This window comes from Poecilia reticulata, chromosome 7 (assembly GCF_904066995.2).
Source record: "Poecilia reticulata chromosome 7, P_reticulata-male-v2, whole genome shotgun sequence".
In the NCBI taxonomy this organism is placed as follows: Eukaryota; Metazoa; Chordata; class Actinopteri; order Cyprinodontiformes; family Poeciliidae; genus Poecilia; species Poecilia reticulata.
This window is the reverse complement of record NC_088836.1, coordinates 21,911,180-21,938,043: the sequence shown is the minus strand read 5'-3', so window position 1 is coordinate 21,938,043 and position 26,864 is coordinate 21,911,180. Positions and strand designations below refer to the sequence as shown.

General features: G+C 42.9%; 1 protein-coding gene and 2 long non-coding RNA genes across 6 annotated transcripts in view; 2 read left to right on the top strand and 1 right to left on the bottom strand.

Annotated features, from left to right (window-relative positions):
- plxnd1 (plexin D1) overlaps positions 1–26,864 on the bottom strand; it is a 104,115-nt gene that overhangs the window by 19,525 nt on the left and 57,726 nt on the right. The window contains exons 15-23 of one of the 4 annotated variants that reach the window (XM_008414045.3): positions 24,312–24,451; positions 23,681–23,860; positions 23,507–23,591; positions 23,155–23,424; positions 9,941–10,093; positions 5,234–5,348; positions 4,539–4,646; positions 2,518–2,630; positions 1,399–1,509 (exon numbers count right to left, since the gene is read on the bottom strand). In XM_008414045.3, coding sequence (XP_008412267.1) covers positions 1,399–1,509; positions 2,518–2,630; positions 4,539–4,646; positions 5,234–5,348; positions 9,941–10,093; positions 23,155–23,424; positions 23,507–23,591; positions 23,681–23,860; positions 24,312–24,451 — 1,275 coding nt within the window. The remainder of the gene's footprint in view (positions 1–1,398; positions 1,510–2,517; positions 2,631–4,538; positions 4,647–5,233; positions 5,349–9,940; positions 10,094–23,154; positions 23,425–23,506; positions 23,592–23,680; positions 23,861–24,311; positions 24,452–26,864) is intronic. The other 3 variants (XM_017305700.2, XM_008414048.3, XM_008414047.3) reach the window with 3 other exon arrangements.
- On the top strand, positions 15,281–16,078 carry LOC145552259 (uncharacterized). The gene is made up of 2 exons (XR_014088242.1): positions 15,281–15,933; positions 16,007–16,078. It is a non-coding gene; the product is annotated as an uncharacterized LOC145552259 (long non-coding RNA).
- LOC145552261 (uncharacterized) lies at positions 20,927–21,253 on the top strand. Its single transcript, XR_014088244.1, has 2 exons — positions 20,927–21,108; positions 21,182–21,253. It is a non-coding gene; the product is annotated as an uncharacterized LOC145552261 (long non-coding RNA).

The following is a 26,864-nucleotide window of genomic DNA, read 5'->3' as shown; positions in this document are numbered from 1 at the left end:
TCTATCAATGGGTGCGACTAAGCAGCAGCGTGATGAAGTCTTCCCTCTGGACCGCAGCCATATGGTGTGGTTTGCAGTCTGACAGAAGGAGAACAGGGGTGTCCATTAAGATAAATGCCCGCCTCTGAGATTTATTCGCTGTGACCTGGAAAACACTTCCTGCGAAGACAATGTGGATCCAAGGCACTTCATCACCGTTAGACAGGCTCCCCTGGCTGCCGACCCAAAACCAGCGCCGCAATCCTTACTTTCCCTTGTTAGACGCTGCACACGAACATACGTGTGGTTTCACGCTCAGCACACGTTAATACCCATGTGTGAAAGTGCACACCTTCTCCCTCTCTGTGTTGTCTGGCAGTATGCAAGCACAACTTGAGTGCTAAAACCTGGGTTAGACTTCAGAGAGGGCTTTCAGAGTCGGTACTGGGAAGTCATGAGATTTTTAAAACGTATATTTTTAGTGCATTTTGTCACCTGGTGAGGTTGCTGTCACATTTTGAGTCTGGTTTCTTCACCACTTCAGTGACACACACCTCTTAATTTTGATCGTTCATCTCCAGAGATTTTTTGCTCTTTTTGCTACTTCAGCTGGTTACCTGGAGCTCTCCAGTCTACTAATGACTGTCACTGCTCCAGTAAGACATTTGTTACATGGTTTAAGGTTGTTTAGTTTTTTTTCATATTTAAATAATCTGTTGATTTGAGGCAGACTTAATTATTGATTGATTGGGTCAAATGTTAATTCTCCATGTTTTTTATTTTTATTTAATCAATCCTGAGTTATGAGGTGGGGGTACAAATTGGCTAAAACATAGAGCCTTACATAAATTATTCTGTTTTTAGGATTTTTTTAAGAAGTGGCAAATTCAACTATAAAATTAATCATTTGTAAAATTGTTCTGCATCAACAATCTCTGGGATTCGTATATAAAAAAGATTGTAATATCTATGCCGGTCCAGCAGGTGGAAACAATGTCATCATGTATTTCATCAACACTCAAAAGAAGAAGGATGGCTAAAGCAGTGCTAGGTTAAAAACAATCTTGTTTGTTCCCCCAAAGCAGTGTTTGTTTTCCACTCTCTCCACTTCTTTGGGTTGCAGTTGAAGTTTAATGAAAACAGAGAATGTAGAAAAAACCTTTCAACCACACTATTTTTTTTTTATCACCGAAAGTGATAATGAGAAAGGTGGAAGTCTGTCTCATTAAAAAAAAAAAAAAGTATGCATATTCAATCCACACTGAAAAACTCTAGGGGATTTAGAAATCTCAACTTTGGAGACCATTTTTACAAGTCTCTCTTGCCTTTAGACAGGAGGTCCAAATGCAGCAGAAAGTCTCTGCTTGGGAAAATATTTATGTTATTGGGGAAAAAGACCTTAAAATGACAAAAGCAGACCTTCACCTGCCAGTCCTGCAGCAGCGGATGGGTCTCCGGTAGCGCCCGAGGTCCAAGAGAGTCATTCACGTAAGTGGGCTGGACCAGACTGTTCTCATAATCCGAACACATCTGAAACACACATAAACACACGCACACACACAGAAAACTGTAAAACAAAGAGTATTCGTAAACATAGGGAAGCGGGACTGAGAGGGAAAATAATGAGCTGGGCACCGGTTGTTTGTGTTTGGATTGCCGTCCAGAACTGAAAAAAAAAAAAAAATACAAAACCCAGAGAGGCTCTTAAATGATCATGTGAAAGAGACATGACACTGTGAAACCATAAGTTAGGAACAGAAAAGGCTTTTTGAGACAAAGTGAAGCAGAGCTAAAAGGCAGCATTTCAGCTCAGTCTGTCATTTCAGGACAGCTACACTTGGCCTGTGTTCTGACTGTGTCTAACACTGTTTAGTGTGTGTAATCTCAGACAGCCAGAAGCTCTTGTGGAAAGAAAAACAAAGGGCCATGAAGGACAGTGTTTGCTGTCTTTATGAAAAAAAAAAAAAAACTTTGGGGAGAAGATGGCAGGGGTGCAACAACCCAATTCAAACACATTTCTAAGCAGAAAATCGGCAGTGTCCACTCTACAGCCGGTGTGGCTGAAATTGTGCAAGATCATCTATTGTTGCAAAACAGCGTGGGCGTGGGAGCCGAGTAGGGAAACTGTTTCGAGGGAAATTTTGCTTGTCTCACTGCCCGTCATTGTTCTGTCTCCTTGAAAGATCATGAATGTGGCTGCAAGATGGAGCCCTCTGTCTCTCTCTGTGGAAAAAACCCACTGAGATATGCCCACAGTGTACCTTTGTGGTAGATGTCATGTGAGGAAAACTGCTTATCCCGTTGGGAAAACATTAACTCTAATGCAGGGTTCCAAACTGAAGCGACTTCGCTCGACATTTACCTTGTGTTTAAAAGTTCCAAGGTGAATTTGTATCCTGCATATTACCAACAGTGGGAAATGCTTAAAAGAAAGAGGCGGGCAGGGAGTAATAAAAATATGAATACCCCCAGTGAGAAAAATGGTAGTGTCAGTCTGCCAGCCAGACTCAGATAACACGCTAAAATAAGGTTCCTCACCTTGGGGAAGAAAGTGCGCGTGACAAACTGTTTGTACTCCAAGAAGGGGATGCCCTGGCTGCGATTCAGCTCCTTGGTCAGATCTGTCATGTCTGTTTGCAGCTCTGCAAAGCCTGCAAGGACACAACATAAGGAACAATGAAACCTTTTGTCTGGATAAGAGAGTTATTTTTCTTGAAGCAAAATACGTTAAGATGTGTTTGGGTTCTGATGCTCTGATTACTGTCCAGGGTCATATCCTTGATGAATATTAAACAGAGAAAAGTGTAATCCTGTGATCTTTTTCCCGGTTTCTTTGCCAGACTGTGCAGCCCATCTCAGTATGGAGGCAAATATTTACCAAATGCCAATCACAGCAGCCAAATCCAGTCTGAGGCTTTTATCCAAAACATGTGTGCAGGCTGAGATCTACATGCAGAAACGGTATCGGCATGTCCAGACACTGACTCCTATCTACATGCTAACACTGCAGCAGCGCTACATTTCAGCAGACGATGATGTTCGCCTCTAATGAGAGGCTGGAGATATTTTATGGGAACATACTTCCTTTCACAGGCGGAGAGACATATTTAGGTTAAAATCGCAATTTCTTTAGAGTCTGTCTAATAAGGAAGAATAAAAATGAAAGATCCAGAGGGATTTTATGGTGCCTTACAAAAGTATGGGATGCTTTTTCCACAGTTTTTTTTTAACATTACAGCTACAAACCCTAATACATTTCATTGGAATTTTAGATGGCATACCTCAGCTAAGCCATACATAATTGGGAAGGAAAAGGGCACATTGTTTTTTTTACAAATACAAATATGGAGAATGCCACGCATTTTTAATGTCCTTTATTCCCATACCGTTAAATAAAACCAACCAGTTGCCTTCAAATGTCACCACTGAGTAATTGAACATCAGCATAGTCAAAACTTTGTAGAGCCACCTGTCAAGTCTCTATTCATTTGTCTTTTGAAAATAGCTCAGTCTGCATCAGATTGGATGGAGAACATTGATCAACATTGGTTTCTTTCAAGTCTTGCAAAAACTTCATTTAATTCTACACTTTGACTAGGTCATCTTTTTAAAAGGTTGTGTTTAGGTTGAATGACCGGAATCGCTTTTCTTGCTAAAGACAAGCATCTCGACAGCTTGATGCCTCCACCATCACTCTGTCACTGTGGGTATAGAGATCAGATGTTGCACAGTATTACTTTATACCACACATAGGCTCTTGCTTCTAGGATGAAAGCAATTTAATTTTTTTTTTTCCAGAATACTTGCATGGCACTTGATGTATGGATTATTACTCCTTTAAGTTATTTATCCTCTCAACTAGATCACATCGTTTGGTGCAGAATAAATGGAGGGGCTAAATATAAAACCGTCCCTGTGCTTCTGTTTTCACACAAACTCCTCCTGTTGGAGCAATGTTTGGACCATCAGTTTCCTGTCGTCTTTTACCCCTCCTTTTTTTTCTCAAAGAGCTACTTTCCTCTCAACAGAAAGATCCCTCGTTTTGTGCGCACTCACCATGAACTCGTCCACAAATCTATCTATGTCCTCTGACTAAATAACCTCGCCTCTCCTCCTCCTCTCCCTCCCACGCCTCCGCTTCTTCCCCCGGCTCATGGCCCTCGTTCTCGTTCCTATCACTTCCTCCCTCCATTTCTCTTTCACTATCCGTCCCCTCCCTCCATCTCTGCTCCATAAATCTGGCTGCTCAGACATGGAGTGGCCTTCGCTCGGGCCTACTCTAATGTTCAGACGCACACGTAAACATACAGACACACAGAGGCTTTTTTTCCTATAGATGCAGGACAGACTATGTGGCCACTCGGTAAATCTGTGTGTGACTGATCATTTGTCAGGCTTTTCATTTTATGAGTCACGCTTACGAGGCACAAATCTGTCAACTTTTGTGTCTCCTTCCCACTTCAGATGAGACAGCCTCCAAACCAAGTGCCATTTTTTTTGCACGCAAACACGAAAACATATACAAACAGGCAAAGACAAGGTTCCTCTTTTAACCTCACCTTTCCGGATCTCCTCTCTGATCTGAGACTCCATCTCCTCCATTTGGAGAAGAGTTTTCTGCCAGTAGCGTTCAGCCCTCCGGCTCTTCGTGCAGTACACGACGAGAGCTGCGAACGACAGCAAACGGTGAGAAAAACAAACAGGTGCTTCACGCAGTATGGGGTCAAAATGGTTTTGAAATATTTTCATTAACAATTTTCAGCAGAGCTTCTGTGTCACAGGTTTTGAAATTAATTTAAATTCTAAAATGTTGAATGAGACATTATCCACATTGCGTAATGGCTAAGCACAATTCATGTACACACACACTCTCTCGTCGGTAGCATTACACCTAAAATGTCTGGCAGGAAACAGAGGAGGTTTTGTGAATATATGATCCAAAATGGGAAACGGTGTGAAAGTACACACTCACACTAATTTTCACCCGTACACCTGCCCTGCAGACCATCTCGGTTTCTGACTACAGAGAACAGACACACAGACAGAATTGGGAACACTGGAGTCTTTGTGTGCTGGATACTAAAGAGGGATGAAGCAAGTGCAGGAAACTGCAAGCCTAGAATTCCTTTTATCTCTTTCCACATCTGGAGCATCCGTAGCTGCAGCAGGCACACATCCATCATCTGCTGGCAGGCCTGTGTGTGCGTGTGTGTCTGTGCGTGTGCGTGCATGTGTGAGTGTGTGCTGGACCTACCCACTGTGCACAGAAGCAGCAACACACAGCACACCACAATGGACACCACAATGGCCAACTCGCTGCCGCCGAGCTGCACTTTGGTGATCATGTGGCGGAAGTTTCCCACTTGCACCTAAAAAGAGAAAGAAGAGTTCCACACAAAACTGGATCACGTTTACTGAAACTCTGACTTCTCTTTTTTCTGAATTAATTTCACAGTGGCAATCGCAAATACCACTAGTCCTAAACTGATCATTTTTATCAAAGAGTATGTTGCTATGATGGGCAAAACAAATGCAGGAATAGCGTTAAGATGTAACTAAGTATTATTAAAATGTAAAGAAATCACAAATGTGAGTAAATGACTTTTCTGCACTCCAGTTTTCAAACTGTGCTCGAGTTTCCACTAGTGGTTATTTGGCTGGTTTCAAAGGAAATGTTTCCGTTTTGCAAATTAGCAAAAGCAAGATAAACTGAGATTTAAATTTCAAACATATAGCCAAACAGATCATCTTTGTTTCATGCACATCGATTGCTTCAACTGAAAAGCTGCAGCATCCAAAGGAGAGAGGCATAGTGCAAAAGAGTTTAGGAAACTGTGATGGATGACAATAAGGTATAGGCCTTTCAAGTTGTGTCAGCTCTGTAAGCAGATATGGTTTAAAAAATGTCCATCGTATTGTTCATGTGGTTTAAGGTCATTTTAGTGTGTCAAAAAAATTCAGAGTATCTAAAGTTTTTGCCTGGTATAAGCTCCTGCTACCCCTCCCACACCTGTTGCTGTTGCAGCCATTCAGCTGGCAGAAAGAAGGATTTCGGCTTTGTCTCTAAGTTGCATAACTGACAAAGTTGGCAGTTTGGAAATATTTTTGGTTGAGGAAAATACAGACAGTAAAAGCATGGAAGCTAAAGGAGCGCTGGTCCGTCTTATAAAGGTAATACTATCGTAATCGTAAAGTTACAAGCAACATATCTGTAAAACAGTCCACTGCAAGTTCTCAGCAGTCAGAATAGTTGTTTTTCTGTTGTAAATATAAAACATTGGATTTCTTCACATTTCAGTGTCAAGCCTGTGCAAATAAAGTGATACTCTGGTATTTTTTATTCAAGATTATCACTACTTAATCTCATCCCTGCTCATGCCTAATCACAAAGAATCAGTAACAAATGCTTTTGTTTACATGTGCTTCAAGTTATTTGGGACATTAAGTACTTGCTAAGCCAATAGCACTGCACCGAATATGCATTGAAAAACTATAGCAACACGTTTGAAGATACAAGATACACAGCATAAGGACATGCAAGAGATTTAAATCAGCAGAACTGGAAATAAACAAGTTTGAAAATCAGAGAATGGCAACCATATTGAATTTTGAGGTTTGGTTGGTAAGAAATATCCAACCAAAAGTCTCGCTTCTGGCTTTCTAATTCTTTTTCCGTGTTGGGAGCATAAAAATTTTGTTTTTGATAAACGGAACGCATAATGCGGTGATTGTGGACAAGGAAGTTTCTACTTTTTTTTTTATTTAATGAGAAAACAGCAAACTGAAAAACAATAACCATTGTTGTGTTACTGTTGTGAAATGTCATCAAAAACTTTTAAAGCAGAAGAACCATTTCAAATCATAATGATGAAAATAAAACATGTAAATCTTAACAAAATTACATAAACCTATATTTTCTATAGGAATACCATCTCTAACTTGGCAGCAGATGATGCTGTTTAAATTTGTCTGTAGTCTATGAATAAAGACAAATTATTCAAATTACACTTCTTAAAGTAACATTTTTATATCCTTATCACCCAAGTCCAAGATGCCAGTGACCTGCTTACAGAGCAAGCAACTCAGCAAACTATTCCCTCTGAAATTAATCAAGATTTCCCACTGACATTTCTGTGCACTGAGTAGCTTGTTCACCAAAGTTAAAAAATCACTTAAGTATATAGCCTGTAGAAAACTTTCCAAGTGAAAGTCTTTCACTGCTCATGTAGTGAAGTGACATAAGATTTACAACAAAATGGATGTTAAATTACTGTAATAATCTTTAGTTAATTTGTTGTTTTGATTTAACATGTCCCGTCTTTATATTAACATAATTCAAACAGCTAGGTATTGCTTTTTAAAATATTTTTTAGGGTGCTGCTGCTTATCAGAAATCATCATAAGCTAACTCCAAAGCTGCATAGTGGTATTAAAAGCAATGTAGCAGCACTTTAGATGGGCTTAAACTGAGCTGCTGATGTTGGCAGCAGTAAATACAGCTGCAGTAGACTAAACAAAATGAAATACAGGAATAAACTTTTCAAGCCGTGTTAATTTTAGCTACTGTCCCTGGGTATGTGCTTGAGGTACGATAACCTTTTATTTTCTTCTTCCATTAAGTTTCTACTCTATTACATACAGGCAGTAAAGTGTATTTGAAAGACAGATACAAAGATGAAGAGAGAAAAGCTCAGGAAGACAGAGCAGGTGTGAGGAGGAATAACATTAAAGGACTCGTTTATTATATTTTTATCCCAGGACTGCACCAGAATAGCACGTTCCGATTCACATATGAAACTACTTTTTTTTCCTTGTGTTTTATGCAGCTTCTCAGTTAATCTTAAATCACGAACAAGCCCTTTAAGCTCCTGTCTTTTTCAGTCTCTCTACTCCCAGGCTTTGCTGAAACCTTTGCCCCTTTTAGCTGCACAGTGGAGCCTCTAAAAGCCAACTGCAAGCCCACTAAGTAATTATTTTTTAACTGATTGTGAAAGACAACTTTCCTAATCCGCACTGCTGTGTAAAAATATTCACACCCCCTTGAACTTTTCAGCTACTTTCCACAATGCAACTGCAACATTTTTTTGTTAATGTTATGTGTTAGATCAACACAAAGTGCTGCAAGATTGGGAAGTGGCAGGAAAACAATGCACAGTCCAAAGGTAATTGTACCCATAAAAATGACAAAATAAAGAAATCTTTCTGCCTCACTAGTCACACTAGTGAGGTAGAAAAATATCTTTAAAGTTGGTTCACAAGGGTTAGTTTTAGTCTCGTTTCCACCCCAAACCTTTATTCCAGAATGTTAGTTTATATTTAGTTGGAAAAAAATAAGGACAGCGTCTTTTCTAAACAACATATTTAAAACCTTTCACAATAGGGGCGCAGGTGCTGGCGCATACACAGATAAGCCTATCCATTTTGCAATGGAGACAGGTGCACACATGCAAAAAAGAAATTAGGCTGTAGGTTTTGAAAAATGTTCCTTCTCTCAGAGCTGGAAGAGTCACCCAGTTCAAACTAACCCAGATGTGGCAAGAAGCAAACTTTCACTTCTCCCTTCTGATTAGTCAGCAGGGTCCTCTGTGGTCTCAGCTCACTTCGTTCCCTGCTCATCTGCAATCCCAGCATACTTCATAAAAAGAGACTCAGATAAAAAAACCCTCCAATCCTCAAACCAAATCCTTCTTACACACAACTCTGTGGGGGAAACAAGCTCATTGGGTTGCCTTGCTTTCAACATTCCTCCATCCCCCTTCGAGTTCAGGCGCTTATTTACACGGAGCAGCCGGAGAAGGCCTTCTTTTTCCAGAGACTGCACCACTGTGACCCGGTGTAATGGAGGGGAAAATGCCATTGTTCCATGTTCCTGTTTCGCTTGGGGTAGAAAAACATTGCTTCCTCACGTCTACTGCTGCAGCACTTCAGAGCCAAGCACAACACAGGCATGCAAAAATAGATCTGCTTCTTAAAGTAAGTGAAAAAAAAAAACACTAATGGCCGCAAACTTTGCCTGAGCAAAGCATATGAGCATTTCTTTAAATCTGCCGACACAAAGGAAAATGAATGCGAGGGCTATATTTACAGCCTTGTCAAATGTAAACACTTCCTATTTGCTCATGCGCAGGCAGCCCACCCATTTCTGTTATGACATTTCCTCGGACCCTTGCCCTCTGCTCATGTTGTCACTAATTACCCCTGTTTACTCTGAGTGATCTTGATAGACAGAAGAGGTGGGCGCACACCTGAGAGTGCTGCAGGTACAAGAAAGAGGTGGAGGAGAAATAAGAGGCTCTTATTTCTATTTCTGTACAAAAGTGGAGGAAACTTCTCTCAGAGTACAACTCGGCTGAAAACAGATGCTTCAGAGCTTTCTCATCAAAAACTAGCAGCGTAGCTCATTTTTGAATATGGATGAGCAGAGTCCCTCCTAATAAAGTGTTGTCAAAATAGATCAGAATGGACAACAACATATGTGAACAAGAGTAGAAGTGCTTTATGGTTTTATTTAACTTGGAAGAAAAACTACCCCACTGGAAAGTGAAATCATCGCTGACTCAGAATAATTGTGTAGCAATGTGAGTGACAAGAACTGAAGGACACAAAGATCAGTTGATAAATACAATGTGTCACTGTTTTGTTGTTACGCTTTGTCACTAAGTGACGGCTCAGCACCCCAGCTAATATTATATTGTCATGCTTAGAAACCTGAAACCATTCATAAAACATGCTAGAGGAGGCTCAGACATCTTACTTGCAGCGCATGGGTTCCTGCACACTAAATCTGTTTCAGTTAACATCACAGATGGTCCTGATTCTGACTAAATATTTGGCTTAAATGCTAAATGACAGATGGGTGAGGAGCTGAAATTATCAGGGTCTGTTGAGCAATAATATTCAAGATGAGATGAGACGAGGGTCTGTGCAAAAACCGTGGCGAGGTTGTGGTGTTTGTACTTACGGTGACAGGAAGCTCACTTTCGCTGGAGCTCAGCTGCCCGTTGATGGTGCAGTGGAACAGCTGGTCGTTATGGAAGCTGATGTTACAGGGATAGGAGCCAATCATCACCAAGTATTCGTCCGGCACCAGCTCCAGCTCACTCGGCACTTTCTGCTGCAAAACATATAAAAAAACAAAATAAAAAAAAAACATGAGCCGGTCAGTGCCAAGAGTTTTCTCATCTTTGAACAGGCCTAGGTAATAAAGATGCAAAGCTTTAGCCCACTTGCACATACAAGCATTGCAATACATTACTTTTCTTTCTACATTTTACAATGTTAGGCTTTATGAGTTAGACCTGCACAAAGTAGAGTGCGATTGTGATGCAAAAAAAACTGATACACGAAGTTTTAGATAAATAGGAAGCCTGAAAAAAGTAAATGCATTTACTTTTTTTTTCTGACTAGCCCCCTTGAATGCAATTCCCCTAAATAAAATCCAATGGATCCTGTTTAGAATTGTCTTACTCATGGTGGAGCAACTCTTTTTAGCCCATCCTGGTTTGTTCTTCTGCTAGACTTTAGTTCATAATTGTTTTGGTTGAGGCGTTGGACAATTGGTCTCTCTGGTTTTGGATCCTGTGCTACTGGAAGCATATTTGCTCTTTCTTTTTTAAAATTTTTTATTTAGGACAGTTATGATGCGTAACCCTGGCAACAAGGCATTGGTTTTACAACTGGGAACAACTTATTAGCATCTCAAAAGCTCAAATAATAACTGAACTGTGACCCCCAAGTCCCAGAGGAGTTGAAAAGGAGACTTCAAAAGCGGAGCGAGAAGGCGGAAGTTCAAACCATCTTTTCCACTGAACATAATGTGTAAGAATTATAGCCCCACTCCTGTGTCTCTCTGACCAATTTTCTGACAATACCTCCTGAGAGAGACTTAAAGAGGTGTAGCAAAAGCAAATGAGGTGGATAGGCAGTGCTTGTGAACTACTGATGGTGTAATCAAGACATGGTACTGTGGACTACTGTGTTTACTGCCTGGATATTGAGATGTTAGCATATCATGATAGTAATGAGACAGTCATACAGCGACAGTCTTTAGTCAGAAGCTCCTTCAGATTTGTTGCAAGACTCACTGCCACTGAAGATCCTACCTGCCCACAGCATCACCATCCACAATCACTCTTTGAAGATACTCGGATGATATGAGTTGTTTATTTACCTTCGAGATAAAGTACGTTTAAAACAAAAATGTATCCTTCACATTTCGGCCAATTTGGAAAAGGGAATTAATCAAGGTGTGACTAAATCTCAATATAAATATATAGCTGTTCTGTGAAGAGAACAATCACAGTTAACTTGTAATTAACGATGTCTACCTGCATAATATAACTGAGCATCACAGATGCTCTCCATTCACTCTGACTGATCTTCAGCTTAATTGGACCCATAATAATACATTGCAAAGCAATAATGTATTATTATGTCCTCCCTTCACAATTATGTTATATTTCTGTTGGTCTATCAGGTTAGGGTTCAGTAAAACACTATGAAGTCTGGGGTTAAGACATTTCCTGGTGTATGAATACATTTGCTGTATGCTGCACTGAGCTGTCTGGGTGAGTCCAGAACAACACTCAGCGCCTTCACAGAGGTCTGTAGCAATGAATCTAACTGTCCTACTTCTATCCAACATCCCCTCTCACTGCTGGGAGCTACATTAATTAAAGGGACCCATCTCTGATTTTACACGTTACGTGTGACTTCAAGTCATGTGGAGTGGCAGACCTCAACCGTTTCATACAGTTCCACTTTGTCTTCTGGGTGTCCCCAGGGAGCTTTCTACAGTCTGAAAAAAAAATCATTCCTACTGCTGGTGACATCATCCCGCTGCCTTGGGCTTTACACACTGTCGGCTTGGAAAGTGAAGGATGTTTGTCTGCCAGTCAGGGTTCAGTAACATTTTTAATTAGGAAGCATTTTGGGAAATTTGTAATGTTGGGCCTCATCTAGAGTCAATCCAACCATGTCCACTAATCTAAAAGTGAGCATACATCAGCCTTCTCCGCAGCTTCATCTTACATTTATGCGTCTGCTGCAAATCCCAAAACGATCCGGAGGGATGAGATTAAATTGCTGAATTATTCCTTTAATGGGAATTCCATAAAGTCTCTGTGGATCTTATGGATTTCTACTCAGAACATCTTCTACAGTCAGTTATTTTAAGCCTGCAGGGAGGTTTTTATTGGGTCTAATTTTTTACAGATGTACTTGTTCATCGCATATGCGCCCGTTTCCTTTGTGGGTGGTCGTCTTACAAGCTTAGATTTTCTACAAGGGCCTGGGCAGGTTTAGGGATTCTGCAGAGAATCGTGAATCTAGGCAGGCAGACAAGATGCTGGAAACACTGCAGGTTAGATGTTCCCTGGCCTGAATCTTCTATTAATCGCTGGGACCACTCTCATCTTCCTCTCTCTTTGAGCTTTAACTGCTCTGCCTTCATCTACATTTTGACAAACAGCAAAATGCCCAGCTGGTTAAGCATCACAAGCTTGTCAGTCTAGATTAGATCAGAAAACCCAACATGATCATCACACCCTGTCTTTTTTCATCATCTTGACATGTGCCTCCGGTTTGACCTTTGAACTTATGACGGTTGATTCTTTAGCGTTTCAGACGGATTGGAGTCACCGTATTAAGAGAACTACAGCAAAGCAGGAATTCACTTTTTCAGCGGCCAATTTGTCTGAAGATTTGCTGCTGTCCTTGTTCATGACCCCACTATCAGTCAGGCTTCAGTCGCTGGACACATGGTTTCACTTATGACCCTATGATAGTCAGGTGTACTTGACTGCATGGTTGAAACAAGGACTGTAAGCTCTCCAGGTTTCTGCAGCTGCAGAACAAGCTCAAATCACTGCAACCCCAAGATTTCAATTTTAAAGGGGACATGTATATAATTATTTTCCAGTCATATAGCGCCATTTTATAGCACCATCAAGTAACTACGTCACCTTCTTTCAGTAGAAAAATGTGTTATATTTGACTTAGAAGAAATTTGGCTTCGCTGTTAAAACCCGCCTTCAGGACGTCATCACAACAATACTGCTCTATTAAGCCTTTAACAATTTTTTTTTATCACCGTTTCACTGAGAAGTAGTTTGTTGATGATGGTGTTTGCTAATTGCTAACGCCGCCAGTCTGGATAAGCTGAGTGGGGGGGAGGGTTTATGATTCATGAGAGCAAGCATTTATGGTGGCTGCCATGGGAGACGAAAGGATTCCTCAAACCTTTATGAAACAATTAAAGCATCACTCCAGGTATGTTTTTGTTGAGGTAATAACATTAAATTATATACAGCTCTAAAACGTTGATTTTACACAATACACCACTGTTAATAAAGATTTTTTTTCCTGGATGGCTTGCACCTCTGAAACTCTCGAAATCAGAATAACTGTATTGTCATTGAATAATGAATGAAGCTTAATGACTTTCTATTTGTGTCATATCTTCTTTATGTAAATTGATCTGCCTACATCCTTGAGACTGATCTACACATGACTGAGAGATGTAAATCAAGACTAGACTTTTCCCTTAAAAGACCAACTAATCAAAAACATTCAGGCCTGGCCATAAATGTCACTACTGCGAGCCACAACCCACGACACAAGCACAGAGGACAAGTTGCAGAAAGGATTAAAAATGCCCTTTAATATTTCAACAAGGTCAATCCTCAAAGTGGACCAAATGTTTGCAAACACGCACAAGGCTAGTAGCTCAGAAACAGCAGCGCTGCATTTTATCATTGACCTTTCATTCTTTATGTAATCCCACAATAATTACATGACTGAAACACGCTTTGATCTCTGCAATTAACCTAGTATGAACAACACTGTGATTACTTATTGGAAGGATGACCAGACCTACAAAAAAAAGTTCCCCTGTTAGTTTGAAACAGCAACATCCCTTCAATATAATTAGGCCAAGTGAGGAAGTGTGTTTATGTGTATGTGTGCCTTTATCACCAGAGGGTTTCCTTTCTGTGATTACACACAGAGGGTCCCTGCAGGATGCAGCCTCTTTAACCTTTGTCAAAAAGTGCTTCGTCACAACCAACACACACACACAAAAATGAAAAGTATCATCTATATATATTGAAATACTTTGCAGAAATTTATTTAAAAATATGAAATTCACAATATTTTCTGTAGAAAACATAGTTAGATTAAAACAAGTGTTTTCTAAACTCTGAGGAAGGATGCACAGCAAACCCCACCTCTGGTCCTGGCTGACTAACAAGCTTCCTATTAAACAAACACATTCTGTCTGCAGCCTCCCCTCCCCTCAGGTCCACCGCGACTGGAATCCACCTTTCCTAAATAAAGCAGGAAACAACAGACAAGTCGCTCATGTAGGCAGGCAGAGACAGCGACTCCTGCAGCGACCTCCTCCTAGCACGCGCTAACACATAAAGAGGAGGTGGCATCATGTTCAGACATCCTTGTCTGCGCTGTTCCTGTGTGCGTGTCGCGCGGTGTCACAGCCGGCAGCCCTTTAACGTGATGGATTCAAGCAGACAGGTGCTTAAATCAGCCAGAACGCACAAACACGGGGCCTCCCACTGAGCTGCCACTGTGCCCCTCCCTACCCCACTCACACCTCCAACAGAAATCAACATGCTTAGGAGGACAGGGTCTTTGATGTGTTTTATGTGCCTCTGGTTTATGTGAATATAAATAAGGACGCACTCAGCTCTGTCTGATGTGCACAGTTGAGTTTGTCTTGTTAAGTAATGATTTTGCATCCAAAAACCAAGAAAGGAAATTCCATCACTTGTTGATGGCTTTTAGTGATCACAAATATTTGTCACACATATTTGCTACAAAGTCAGCTTGGCATCATAAGAGAGCACTTAACCAAAAATAATAAGCAATGAATGCGTCTAATTATATCTAGCTCCTCTCTGACTGTGGGAAAAGCAGTGCCAGTTGTCTGACTTGTTCAGTCCATCTCTATAGGAACACATTTTGACCAAGAAGATAAATTATGACTGAATGATTCTTTATCCCGCACCATAAGGTTGATGTTTGTTAGTATTTATTCATATAAAAACCGTCACTCAAAATCTCCCATCATGACTTCAGAAATGTTATGCAGTACTGGGATTCTTGAAAACATATCTTGATAAGTACAGAGCCCTCTATGATTATTAACATCCTGGATAAAGATGTGTGAGTCTCAAAAATAAATTACCCTAAAAAAATGAGAAAATCCAATCTTTAGCTTATTATCTATTTATTCTTTATATTTTAAGTGAACTAAAGGGTCTGGGAACTTTTATTTAGTGTCAGGGTCTGTTTGTCCTCCCCTCGTCCTAGTTTCTTAGTTTGTTTTCCTTTAGTTAGTTTTATTTCCACCTGTCCCTGGAACCACCACTTCTCAAGACATCCAGCAGATGTCACCCATGCTCCACCCCTGAGAAGTGTCCTGGTTCAACCCGGACACACACCTGCAGCTGGTTAAGAGGGCGTGGACCGGCGATATAAGCAACAGCTACACTCCGTCTCACCGCCTGAGTGTTTGCCTACTACGGTAACCAGCGTTCCAGAAAGAGGCCTTCTGTGATTACTCTCGTCTAACCCTTGTTGTCTCCCTCGCCAGATTCTCCCGCCGTCTCCTAGTTGTTTCCCGGAAACCAGCTGCCCCGCGTTCGTGTAAGTCTGTCTCCCCGCTGTGGATCACCTCCCTCCTGTGTGATTTCCCGACCCTGCCGGTGTTCCCGGTCAGAGGCCACTCCCTGTGTGTGTGTGCGTTATCCCCCCTCGTCGATCCCTCTCCGGGATTTCCCCTTCGGGACGCTACGGGCCAGGAGGCCCACGCCCGAACTTCCCGGAGGACCGCCTGGACGGATCAGGCTCCAGGCCGTGCCCGACATCAGAGCTACTATCGCCCGTCAACGGACTCTTGGCTCGCGCTCCGCTTCGCCCCATATACCTCCACCCAAAGTAAGCTCACCTCAGTCATTTCCTGGAGAAACTCCGCTGAGTTCCCGCTAACCCTGCTTTCTCCCGTTGGCAGTAGAAGAACCGGTCCGCCGATTCGGCTTCGCCACCAGCTCCCTGACTCTTCAATAAACATCATTGTTTCTGACTCGCTCTGTCTGATTGTGTTCTTGCATGTGGGTTCGCAACCTTAAAGCCAACATGACAGAACACTCAGGCCAGTTCGTAACCTCAGCAGACGCAATCAGACGAGCGCTGTCCGAACAACACGCGCTAGTCCAGTCACATGACTCCGCATTACGGGAGTTAGCTAGTCGTCAAGCCGAGACTAACGATAAACTAACAGAATTAACCACTTTCCTACGGAATTCAGTTCAGCAGGCTCCCAGCTCTCAACCTTCCCCGACTGAGGCTCCGGATCCACCATCCCGCTCCATGTTTTCGGACGTCCGACCCTCAGCGCCAGAGAAATTTTCAGGTGACGTCAGGAAGGTCAAGGGGTTTATTCTCCAATGCAATATCATCTTTAATCATTCACCGCAGAGTTTTTTGCATGACAGTGCTAAGATTTCCTACGTGTTATCCCTGTTGACGGGTCGAGCCCTAGAGTGGGCCGAAGCCCGGTTTTCTTCAGCCTCTGACTATGGGTGTACCTTCCCCGAGTTTTTGAAGGAGTTACAGCAGGTGTTTTGTCAAGAGGCTGAAAAGACTTCAGCCTCCCGTGAACTACACGGATTGAAGCAAGGCCAGAAGACTGTGTCAGACTTTGCCATCGATTTTAGAATCTTGGCCGCTGCTTCAGGCTGGAACCCTGCTGCGCTTAAAAGCGCATTCTTTCATGGATTAAATGAGCAGATAAAGGACCAACTGGCTACTCTAGATGAACCAGAGTCTCTGGATGAATTTATTAACTTGGCCATAAGACTAGACAACCGGATTCGGTCAAGGATGAGTGAGCGATCCCGCCGCACCGCCCTTCCGCGCTCCGCACAGGTCAGTAACCAGTCGACTGTCCAACCTCCACCCACCTTTCCCTCATCTACAGGACCAGAACCCATGCAACTGGGACACGCTAAGCTAACCCCAGAGGAGCGGCAGAGGAGGATGCGATCCCGGCTTTGCCTTTACTGTGGTGAACCCAATCATGTCATCGCTAACTGTCCAGTACGTTTAAACCCGCAGGTCCGGCAGTAAGGACGGGGAGACTGCCGGAGACTAAAACAGTAAGATCTCGCTTCATCATCCCTGTCTCCATAATCATTAACGAACCATATTCTTTATCAGCCCTCATTGACTCAGGGTGTGAACAGAACCTCATTAATTCAGACATCGTCGAGCAACTGTCTATTGAAATCGAGCCGCTTCCAGTTCCTCTCCGGGTATCAGCCCTCGACGGAGGGAACCTGCCACAGATCACCCATCAAACCAAGTCAGTGCGTCTACTCACTTCAGGTAATCACACAGAGGAGATTACTTTCCTTGTGTTTCCTGCCGCTAGTGCCTCCATCATCCTTGGTTTCGACTGGTTATACAAGCACAACCCGCACATAGACTGGGCCGAGACCAAGATTGAGTCGTGGTCCACTAAGTGTCACAGTACCTGCCTTCATTCCGCCTTTCCAGTCGTCACTACGCCTACAGAGCCAGCTGTGATCGACCCATCCGACGTCTCCTCCATTCCCCGTGAGTACCATGATCTAGCTCCTGTTTTCAGTAAGGACAAAGCCCTGTCTCTGCCACCCCACAGACCGTATGACTGTGCCATCGATCTACTGCCTGGCGCCCCATTACCCAACAGTAAGCTATACAACATTTCTAGAGCAGAAAGGCAAACCATGGAGGAGTACATAAACAAGTCTCTAGCCGCAGGGATTATCCGCACCTCGTCCTCTCCCCTCGGAGCAGGGTTCTTCTTCGTGGGAAAAAAAGATGGCTCTCTCCGGCCCTGTATTGACTACCGTGGACTCAACCAGATCACCATCAAGAATAAGTACCCGTTGCCATTATTATCCTCAGCCTTTGAGCCCGTCCAAGAGGCAACCATATTCACAAAACTAGATCTCAGGAACGCTTACCACCTCCTTCGCATAAGGGAGGGTGATGAGTGGAAGACGGCGTTTAAAACCCCCATGGGCCACTATGAATATTTGGTCATGCCGTTTGGGTTGTCTAACGCACCTGCTTTCTTCCAGGCCCTGGTGAACGACGTCCTGAGGGATCTCATCAATGTCTTTGTGTTCATCTACCTGGATGATATCCTGATATATTCCAAATCCCTCGCGGAGCACAAACAACATGTCCGTCTGGTTCTCCAACGCCTTCTGGAGAATAAGCTGTATGTAAAAGCGGAAAAGTGTGAGTTTCACCGCCCTTCAGTAACCTTCCTAGGGTACATCCTCGAAAGGGGACAGGTTAGAGCATCCGAGGACAAGATCAAGGCAGTACTCGACTGGCCTAAACCCGAAAACCGCAAACAACTACAGCGCTTTTTGGGGTTTGCAAACTTCTACAGGAGGTTCATACGCAATTACAGTCAGACTGCTTCACCCCTCACCGCTCTCACTTCCAGCAAGAGAGAATACGTCTGGACCCCTCAAGCAGAAGCCGCCTTCGAGGAGCTCAAGTCCCGGTTTGCACGCGCTCCCATTCTGGTCCAGCCTGACCCCAAGAAGCAATTCATTCTGGAAGTTGACGCCTCCGACACCGGGGTCGGCGCGGTTCTTTCCCAGATGTCTACCCACGACCATAAGCTCCATCCATGCGCCTTCTTTTCCCATAGACTCTCGCCAGCTGAGAGGAATTATGACGTGGGCGACAGAGAGCTCCTCGCGATTAAACTCGCCTTGGAGGAGTGGCGCCACTGGCTGGAGGGTGCCGAACACCCCGTACTGGTCTGGACCGATCACAAGAACCTGACATACTTGCAAGCAGCCAAGAAATCCAATCCCCGCCAGTCTCGTTGGTCTCTGTTCTTTTCTCGATTTAACCTGTCTATCACATTTCGCCCAGGTTCAAGGAATGTTAAACCCGATGCCCTATCTCGAGTTTATTCCCCAGATGACGCTGAGGTGGTCCCAGCTCCCATCCTGCCTCCCAGTTGCACCGTGGGAATGGTCACCTGGGAGATCGAAGACATCGTCCATCAAGCTCAGCAAACAGAACCAGCCCCAGAGTCCTGCCCACCGGGTAAGGTGTATGTTCCATCCTCTGTCCGATCCCGTTTTCTCCAGTGGATACACAATTCTAAGTTCTCAGGTCACCCCGGCGTTAGCCGCACGATTGGGCTAATAAACAGACGGTTTTGGTGGGCTTCCGTACACAAGGATGTCAAGGAGTTTGTTTCAGCCTGCCCAATCTGTGCCCGGAACAAGTCCTCCAATCAACCCCCCGCAGGACTCCTACAACCACTACCCATACCTAAGCGCCCTTGGTCCCACGTGGCCATAGATTTCGTTACCGGACTCCCAACCAGTAAAGGTATGACCACCATCCTCACCATCGTCGACCGTTTCTCCAAGGCATGTCACCTTGTTCCCCTACGTAAGCTGCCCACGGCTGCCCAGACTGCCCTGTTATTAATTAAACATGTCTTTAAGCTACATGGCATCCCGCAGGAAATCCTCTCGGATCGCGGCCCCCAGTTCATATCACAGGTCTGGCGTCAGTTCTGCTCGGCTCTGGGGGCTAAGGTATCCCTCACTTCTGGCTACCATCCACAAACCAATGGCCAGACAGAACGTATGAACCAAGAGCTAGAGACGACTCTGCGATGCCTGACCTCCACGAACCCCGACGATTGGGCCCAATACCTCCCATGGGTCGAGTATGCACATAACAGCCACATTTCTGCAGCCACAGGTCTCTCTCCGTTTGAAGTGGTCCTGGGTTACCAACCACCACTCCTCCCCTCCGACGAGGAGGACCTCTCGATCACGTCTGTACAACACCACATCCGACGAAGCCATAAGATTTGGAAGGACACCATCACTGCCCTCAACAACACCTCCGCTACCAATAAACGCCTGGCTGACCGTCGTAGAACCCCTGCTCCTGCTTATACAGTGGGACAAAAGGTATGGTTGTCCACACACAACATTCCCCTCAAATCTATGTCTAGAAAATTGTCTCCAAGGTTCATTGGCCCCTTTGAAGTGCTGGCAGTCATTAGCCCCTCAGCTGTACGCCTCCACCTTCCCCCGTCTCTGCGTGTCCACCCAACCTTCCACGTGTCCCAAATTAAGCCAGTGCTCTCCAGTGAACTTTGCCCTCCGGCCGAACCCCCTCCACCCGCCCGGGTCATCGATGGCCATCCGGCCTTCTCCGTCCGCCGGATTGTCGCCACTCGGCGACGAGGTCGGGGTCACCAGTTCCTTGTCGACTGGGAGGGTTATGGCCCTGAGGAACGTTCCTGGGTTCCTGGATCATTCATTTTAGACCCCTCCCTTATTAGAGACTTTAGGGACTCCCAGACCCCGTCCTCTGTTCGGCCGCCAGGTGGCGTCCGTTGAGGGGGGGGTACTGTCAGGGTCTGTTTGTCCTCCCCTCGTCCTAGTTTCTTAGTTTGTTTTCCTTTAGTTAGTTTTATTTCCACCTGTCCCTGGAACCACCACTTCTCAAGACATCCAGCAGATGTCACCCATGCTCCACCCCTGAGAAGTGTCCTGGTTCAACCCGGACACACACCTGCAGCTGGTTAAGAGGGCGTGGACCGGCGATATAAGCAACAGCTACACTCCGTCTCACCGCCTGAGTGTTTGCCTACTACGGTAACCAGCGTTCCAGAAAGAGGCCTTCTGTGATTACTCTCGTCTAACCCTTGTTGTCTCCCTCGCCAGATTCTCCCGCCGTCTCCTAGTTGTTTCCCGGAAACCAGCTGCCCCGCGTTCGTGTAAGTCTGTCTCCCCGCTGTGGATCACCTCCCTCCTGTGTGATTTCCCGACCCTGCCGGTGTTCCCGGTCAGAGGCCACTCCCTGTGTGTGTGTGCGTTATCCCCCTCGTCGATCCCTCTCCGGGATTTCCCCTTCGGGACGCTACGGGCCAGGAGGCCCACGCCCGAACTTCCCGGAGGACCGCCTGGACGGATCAGGCTCCAGGCCGTGCCCGACATCAGAGCTACTATCGCCCGTCAACGGACTCTTGGCTCGCGCTCCGCTTCGCCCCATATACCTCCACCCAAAGTAAGCTCACCTCAGTCATTTCCTGGAGAAACTCCGCTGAGTTCCCGCTAACCCTGCTTTCTCCCGTTGGCAGTAGAAGAACCGGTCCGCCGATTCGGCTTCGCCACCAGCTCCCTGACTCTTCAATAAACATCATTGTTTCTGACTCGCTCTGTCTGATTGTGTTCTTGCATGTGGGTTCGCAACCTTAAAGCCAACATGACATTTAGTAATCGTAGCCTACTTGCTTGGCTACAGATGTTACATTACACAGCCTATGCCTGCTTCCTTTATCCATCTCTTCTTAATGAGAAACACAAGAGAACATATCATCCATAAAGTAACTACTTGTCATAACTCTTCTGCAGACAGAACGATAAATAAAACTTAAGAACAGAGTAATAGAGTTGAGGATGTGACAACTGGATGTCAATAAAACTTGTATGTTGTTGTTTTTATTTCTGAATTAGCAAAAAAAGATGTAAATAAGGAAAACAATTGAATGCAAATAATCCATCTACAATCGTAAAAAAATAGTAGGTTCACAGCCAGCACCGACTTTAGATGATAATGTTTATAATCCCACTACAAAACCTCACCTGCATAATATACCTTTTCAAAGGTTTAGGTTGCTTTTGAGTATCCGTGCTACACTGACTGGCAGAAAAGTAGCTTGTTAAATATATTGTGATAAATTCATTTTTATTATTAACGATTAAAAAATAAGGTAAGATAAGAAGATGGAAAGAGCTTCACAAGTAAACCTCACCAATGTCATGTACATTTTTTTTAAATATTTCATTGATTAGAAGACCATAAACATTTTTGACATATGTCAAAATTTTTTTTATATGAAATAACAATATTATCATATTGTTATTTCCAAAAAAAATCAACTGCTTGTACATTGTTCTGTTATCTTTCAAATGACAACGTTTTATTTCCTGTCACAAACTTACTTCTTGGTTGGATGAAAACTGACTTAAAATCTAAACCTGATAGGTTATGAATAATTTTGGGTTTAGCTGTAGCTATAGTAACTGGGACTAAAAACTACTGTTCAGGACATCAGACAATAATAAATTCTGTCCACATTAAAGATTTATTGAGTGGATTTTTTTCAAATCCTTTTCAATCCATTAACGGCACATATTTTCTTTGGTGAGCCCCAAACCAACTTCCCATGGTGTGATAAGGGGTCTGGTTCACTGAGCAGGAGAGGGGGGCAGACAGGAAGTGGCTTCAAGCTCCCGCATGCCACAAAACAATGTCGCAGAATGAGCGCCACTCATACACTTCAGGGTTTAGTCACTCATCTAACAGTAAAATTAAACACAGTTATGAAAATATACAAGTAACCATGTTCCTGAAGCAGGCAGCAGACATGATTATGATGTGAAAGCTCCCACAGTTCTCAGTGTCTCTGAACCAACTGCAATCTCAGTTTTGTTTAAGTAAGAAATATTCCAAAAAATAAATGAAATAAAAAAAATTGTGCATAACTACGCATACATCCACTTATAGTCATTTTAGTTGTTTGCATAAACTTCTCGGATTTTCTTTGAGTTTCATGCTCGATAGGCCTACTAGTAATTCTCTTTTCATCTACTTAGTAGCTAAAAACAACACAAATTAAACCAATGTAAACATAATGTCACTCACTGATGTGTAAAGACCTGAAATAAACTCAAATATATCTCCATTTCCCATTTCAAGATGTGTTGCCATTCGGCTGCATCAGCTTCTTCTGTCAAATGTATCTGAAGCAGCATTCCCTCATGTTCAATTTGATTATCTGAAACCAAACCACCACAGTTCTCTTACTATGAGTGTACAAAGTGTTCAGAGGTTAAATAAACTTTAAATTGTCAGTTTATTTGCATATTTCCTGATTAATTCCCATAAATCTGATTTAAAAGTTGCTTAAAATACATCAAATCAGTGATGAATTACTACAAACGATGGAAACAAGAAGGAAATATAATTGTGATAAAAGCCGGTTAATATTAAATAAATCACGCCTGAACACAGCAGGGATGCACATCCTGTCTCAGCTTCGTTACTCACATTGATGATGAGAGTCAGTGGCTCCCCTGAATGGTGTTTGATCTGCTTGTCCTTGTTGGTGGTGAAGAACTGAGGGTCCTCCACGTATCCCAGCTGGAAGTGCTCTTTATGAGGCTCCCCGTCCTCTTCCTCAGGCCTGTCATCGGCGGACGAAGGGCTGTCTCCGGTGTATGGGATCCCATTCAGGACGAACTGCACCGAGGTTTCCTGGGACTGGCTGGACTCCGGAGATAGACAGGTGATTGTTGAGGAGGAGAGAACGCTGCAGTTCTGCAAAAAAAAAAAAAAATGCTAAAACCATTCATGAAATAATAAATTATACTCAAAGTAGCATGGCTGAAAAATTGCTTACTGTTTGCCCAATTTCCAGGACATTCATGGTGACACTCTGAACCAGATCAAAACCGTGACCTTTAACCGTGATGGTCCTGCCACCACTGTGACACAAACACACGATGATTGTTACATCGCAGCCACTAAACATTTTCCTAGAATTCACTTACGGTGCGTCTGGGAGTTTACTCACCTGAGGAAGCTCTTCGTTGGGTGGATGAAGCTGATAGTTGGGTTTTGCTCATAGGTGTACATGGTGCTGAGGTTTGCTTCCTCACAAGGATGGTCCTCAAACTCCACACACACTGTCACCAGCTCAGCGTCTGCCTCCAACGCTGGAGGCATGATGCATTTAATCGTTTGATCCGTTTTTCTGGGGGGAAAAAATAAAATAAAATGAATAGATGTAAACACTGTTACCCACAACTTGTGATGTGTAGAAAAAGGTTCAATCCTAAAAACTGTTTCCGATTACAGCTGGAGTTACTTTTTTTTTTTTTTGCTGCTTGGCAGACTTTCACAGGAGCGGTGGAGCTATTTTGGTATGCGCTATGGCAACAACTAGAAGTGCTGAATTTAATCTTGTGAGAAGTTATGCAGAACTTGCAAAGCAATGCACTCTGAATATTTAATTGTCACTTCATGCGTTTAATATCCGCTGTTTAAAAAGGAAAGCTATTAATACGTGGGAAGCAAAAGAAACCATGCAAATGATTTGTAATTGTAAAGGATTCATGCAGACTTGCAAAACAGGGTCACATCTCTAAAATATACAAACAATCTGAGAATGAAAATGTAAAAAAAAAAAAAAATGTTGTACTCACACTGTGATGGTGCACTCCTGTGTTCTGTTGACCTTTACTCTAACCTGTGAGCCGATGTCCAAATGTTCTCCACGGATTGTCACCCGGGTTCCTCCAGCACGAGAACCTTTCTCTGGATATATGGACTCCACGTTGGGCTCCTGCATTCAGAACAATGATTCAGCAAATGACAAGAAAGACATCAGATTGATAACAGAACACTTGACAGCTTTTCCCATTTAGACATTTCTCCTACATAATGCTTTTCCTTGAAACAAATTAAAACACTTCTCTTTCTCTGAGGTTCACAAGTCCAGTTTTTGCAAATTGACTGAGACAGCTGCTGGCTATAACAATTAAGAAATCTGTGAAGATAGTCCATGTTGCAGCACATCATTACTATGCAGCTGAAACCATTAGCCCTTTGGGGCCAGGCAATGGTAGGACAGTCATTCCGTGCTGCACATTGCCCTGCAAAAGTATTCACACTCCAAACTGCTGTGTACTTAATAGGAATTTTATGTAACAGACACAAAGCGGTGCATAATTGCTAAGAGAAAATTATAATATTTTAGAACATTTTATAAAAAATTTTTTTTTATTGTTTTGTGCATTTATATTTACTAAATTTATTTGAATGTACATCTGGTAATAGGATATTATATTTACATCAAGAAAATATGAAAGTCTTACTTTTATTATGTTTTGTTGGTGAAATGTCAGCGTGAAATAAATAAATGTATGATCATTTAAGATCATCATCAAAAATAATCTGCCACAATCAACTGTCTTCAGAAGTCACCCGGTTAATAATAAGAGAACACCAATGTATAATGTCTCTCATCAGTGGCTGGACTTTAACACGTTAATTTCAATTAAATAGTTACATGGAATTTAATGTGTTAAAAATGTTAATGTTAATACATTTTTCATTATTTACATACAAAAATCCTAAACCGGAACCTTATTATTGGGTTTCTGGTACGGCCATAAATCTGACGCACAACAACATTCAAACACTGGTGGCCATCAAAGCCGCTTTTCTTGCCTCACTGAGGATTCCCAAAACACTTGAAAACTTCGTATAAAAGCACTTTGGACCAATCTGATGGCTGAATAACCTGATTAAAAACCTGATGATTAAAAACAATAAGATGCCTATTTATTAATTAATTTAGCAGAAACAAATTGGTCTAATATGTGGGAAGGGTTTTTGGAATAAAAATGTTGCAATTAATTGTGACCAATTAAATACAGACCCTGCAATTAATCCTAAAAATTTAAGTGGGATAAAGTTGGGGAGATGTATAAACCAGAGTTAAGCTGTGATCGTCTCACGGACCACTGTTCAATCTAGCACCACCAGGTCAAATGAGGTTAGCTTTAGCCAGAGAAGCAGCCAAAAAGCCTATAACAACTCTAGAGATTAACAGCCAGTACAGCAGAATCTGTCGACTACAAAACTGCAAATATGGCCTGGATGAATGAGAAGGAGGATGCCCTTGTTAGAACACCGGCAGTTTATAGAGAGAGAAACATGGCAATGGCTGCATCATGCTGTGGGAATGTTTCAGCTTAGGGATGGGGAAGCTAGCCACAAAACTCTTTGAATGTGGGCACAAATTTTAGTTTCTAAATGTACAAAATTAGTAAAGAGATGCATTAAAACACATGCAGCTACAAAGCATCGAGTCAGGGAGTAAATGCACATGCACTAGTCAGATTTATATTGGTAAAATAAAATGTGAAAACATGTAGTCTCTTTCATCCACTTCATAATAATGTGTTGGTGTAACACATAGAACCCTAATAAAATAGAAGAAAAGGAGTGCTTGGCATGGCACTGTGGCTAAGAAAAAAATATTAATGAAATATTGTAAGGAAATGGCAAAAGCTCTACATACGTTGAAACTTGCTCATATGTATGTATATATATAAATAGAGAGAGTCCTAGGGCAAATTATCCTCATAGAATCCTGCAGCTACCAGAATCAGCATTCCTGCTTTTTCTAAACTTTCTATCCCCTCCATGAACCTCGCCTCCAGGGATGCCTCTTATCCTTGCTGACAGGATTCACTTCCTCAGCGAGCAGGGATGGGGCAGACCTATTGTGCTTCGCTGTGTCAATGTGGGTGGAAGGAGGCAGATGTTTCCGTTTAAAATTTTGAGGAAGGAGATGCAGCAAAGACACACATCCTGTCTCCAAAACAGCTTTTCCCCTTTTCTTTCCCCCCCTACATCTTCCCCTTCAGCCTGGCTCTCGTTGAGCTTCTTAGAGATAAAAATAAATAAATAAATAAATACCAAACAGGAGTTCCCACAGTAGTCCCCTCCTTTAAACTCGCTGTTTCAGAGTGTTTTCATCTTTATGTATCATGATGGGTTTTCAGATTGGGGTTATTTCTCTGCAGTATGACTCATGGACAGAGCTGCCCTTAGAAGCCGCTGAAACGACGCTGTGAATTATGAAACAGTCTTTGTCTATGAACACAGAGAGAAACAAAGAGCTTACACGGGTATTTCCACAGGCTGAATGTCCTTATTCCAATGAGAGGTTGTGTGGGCTGAGGTTA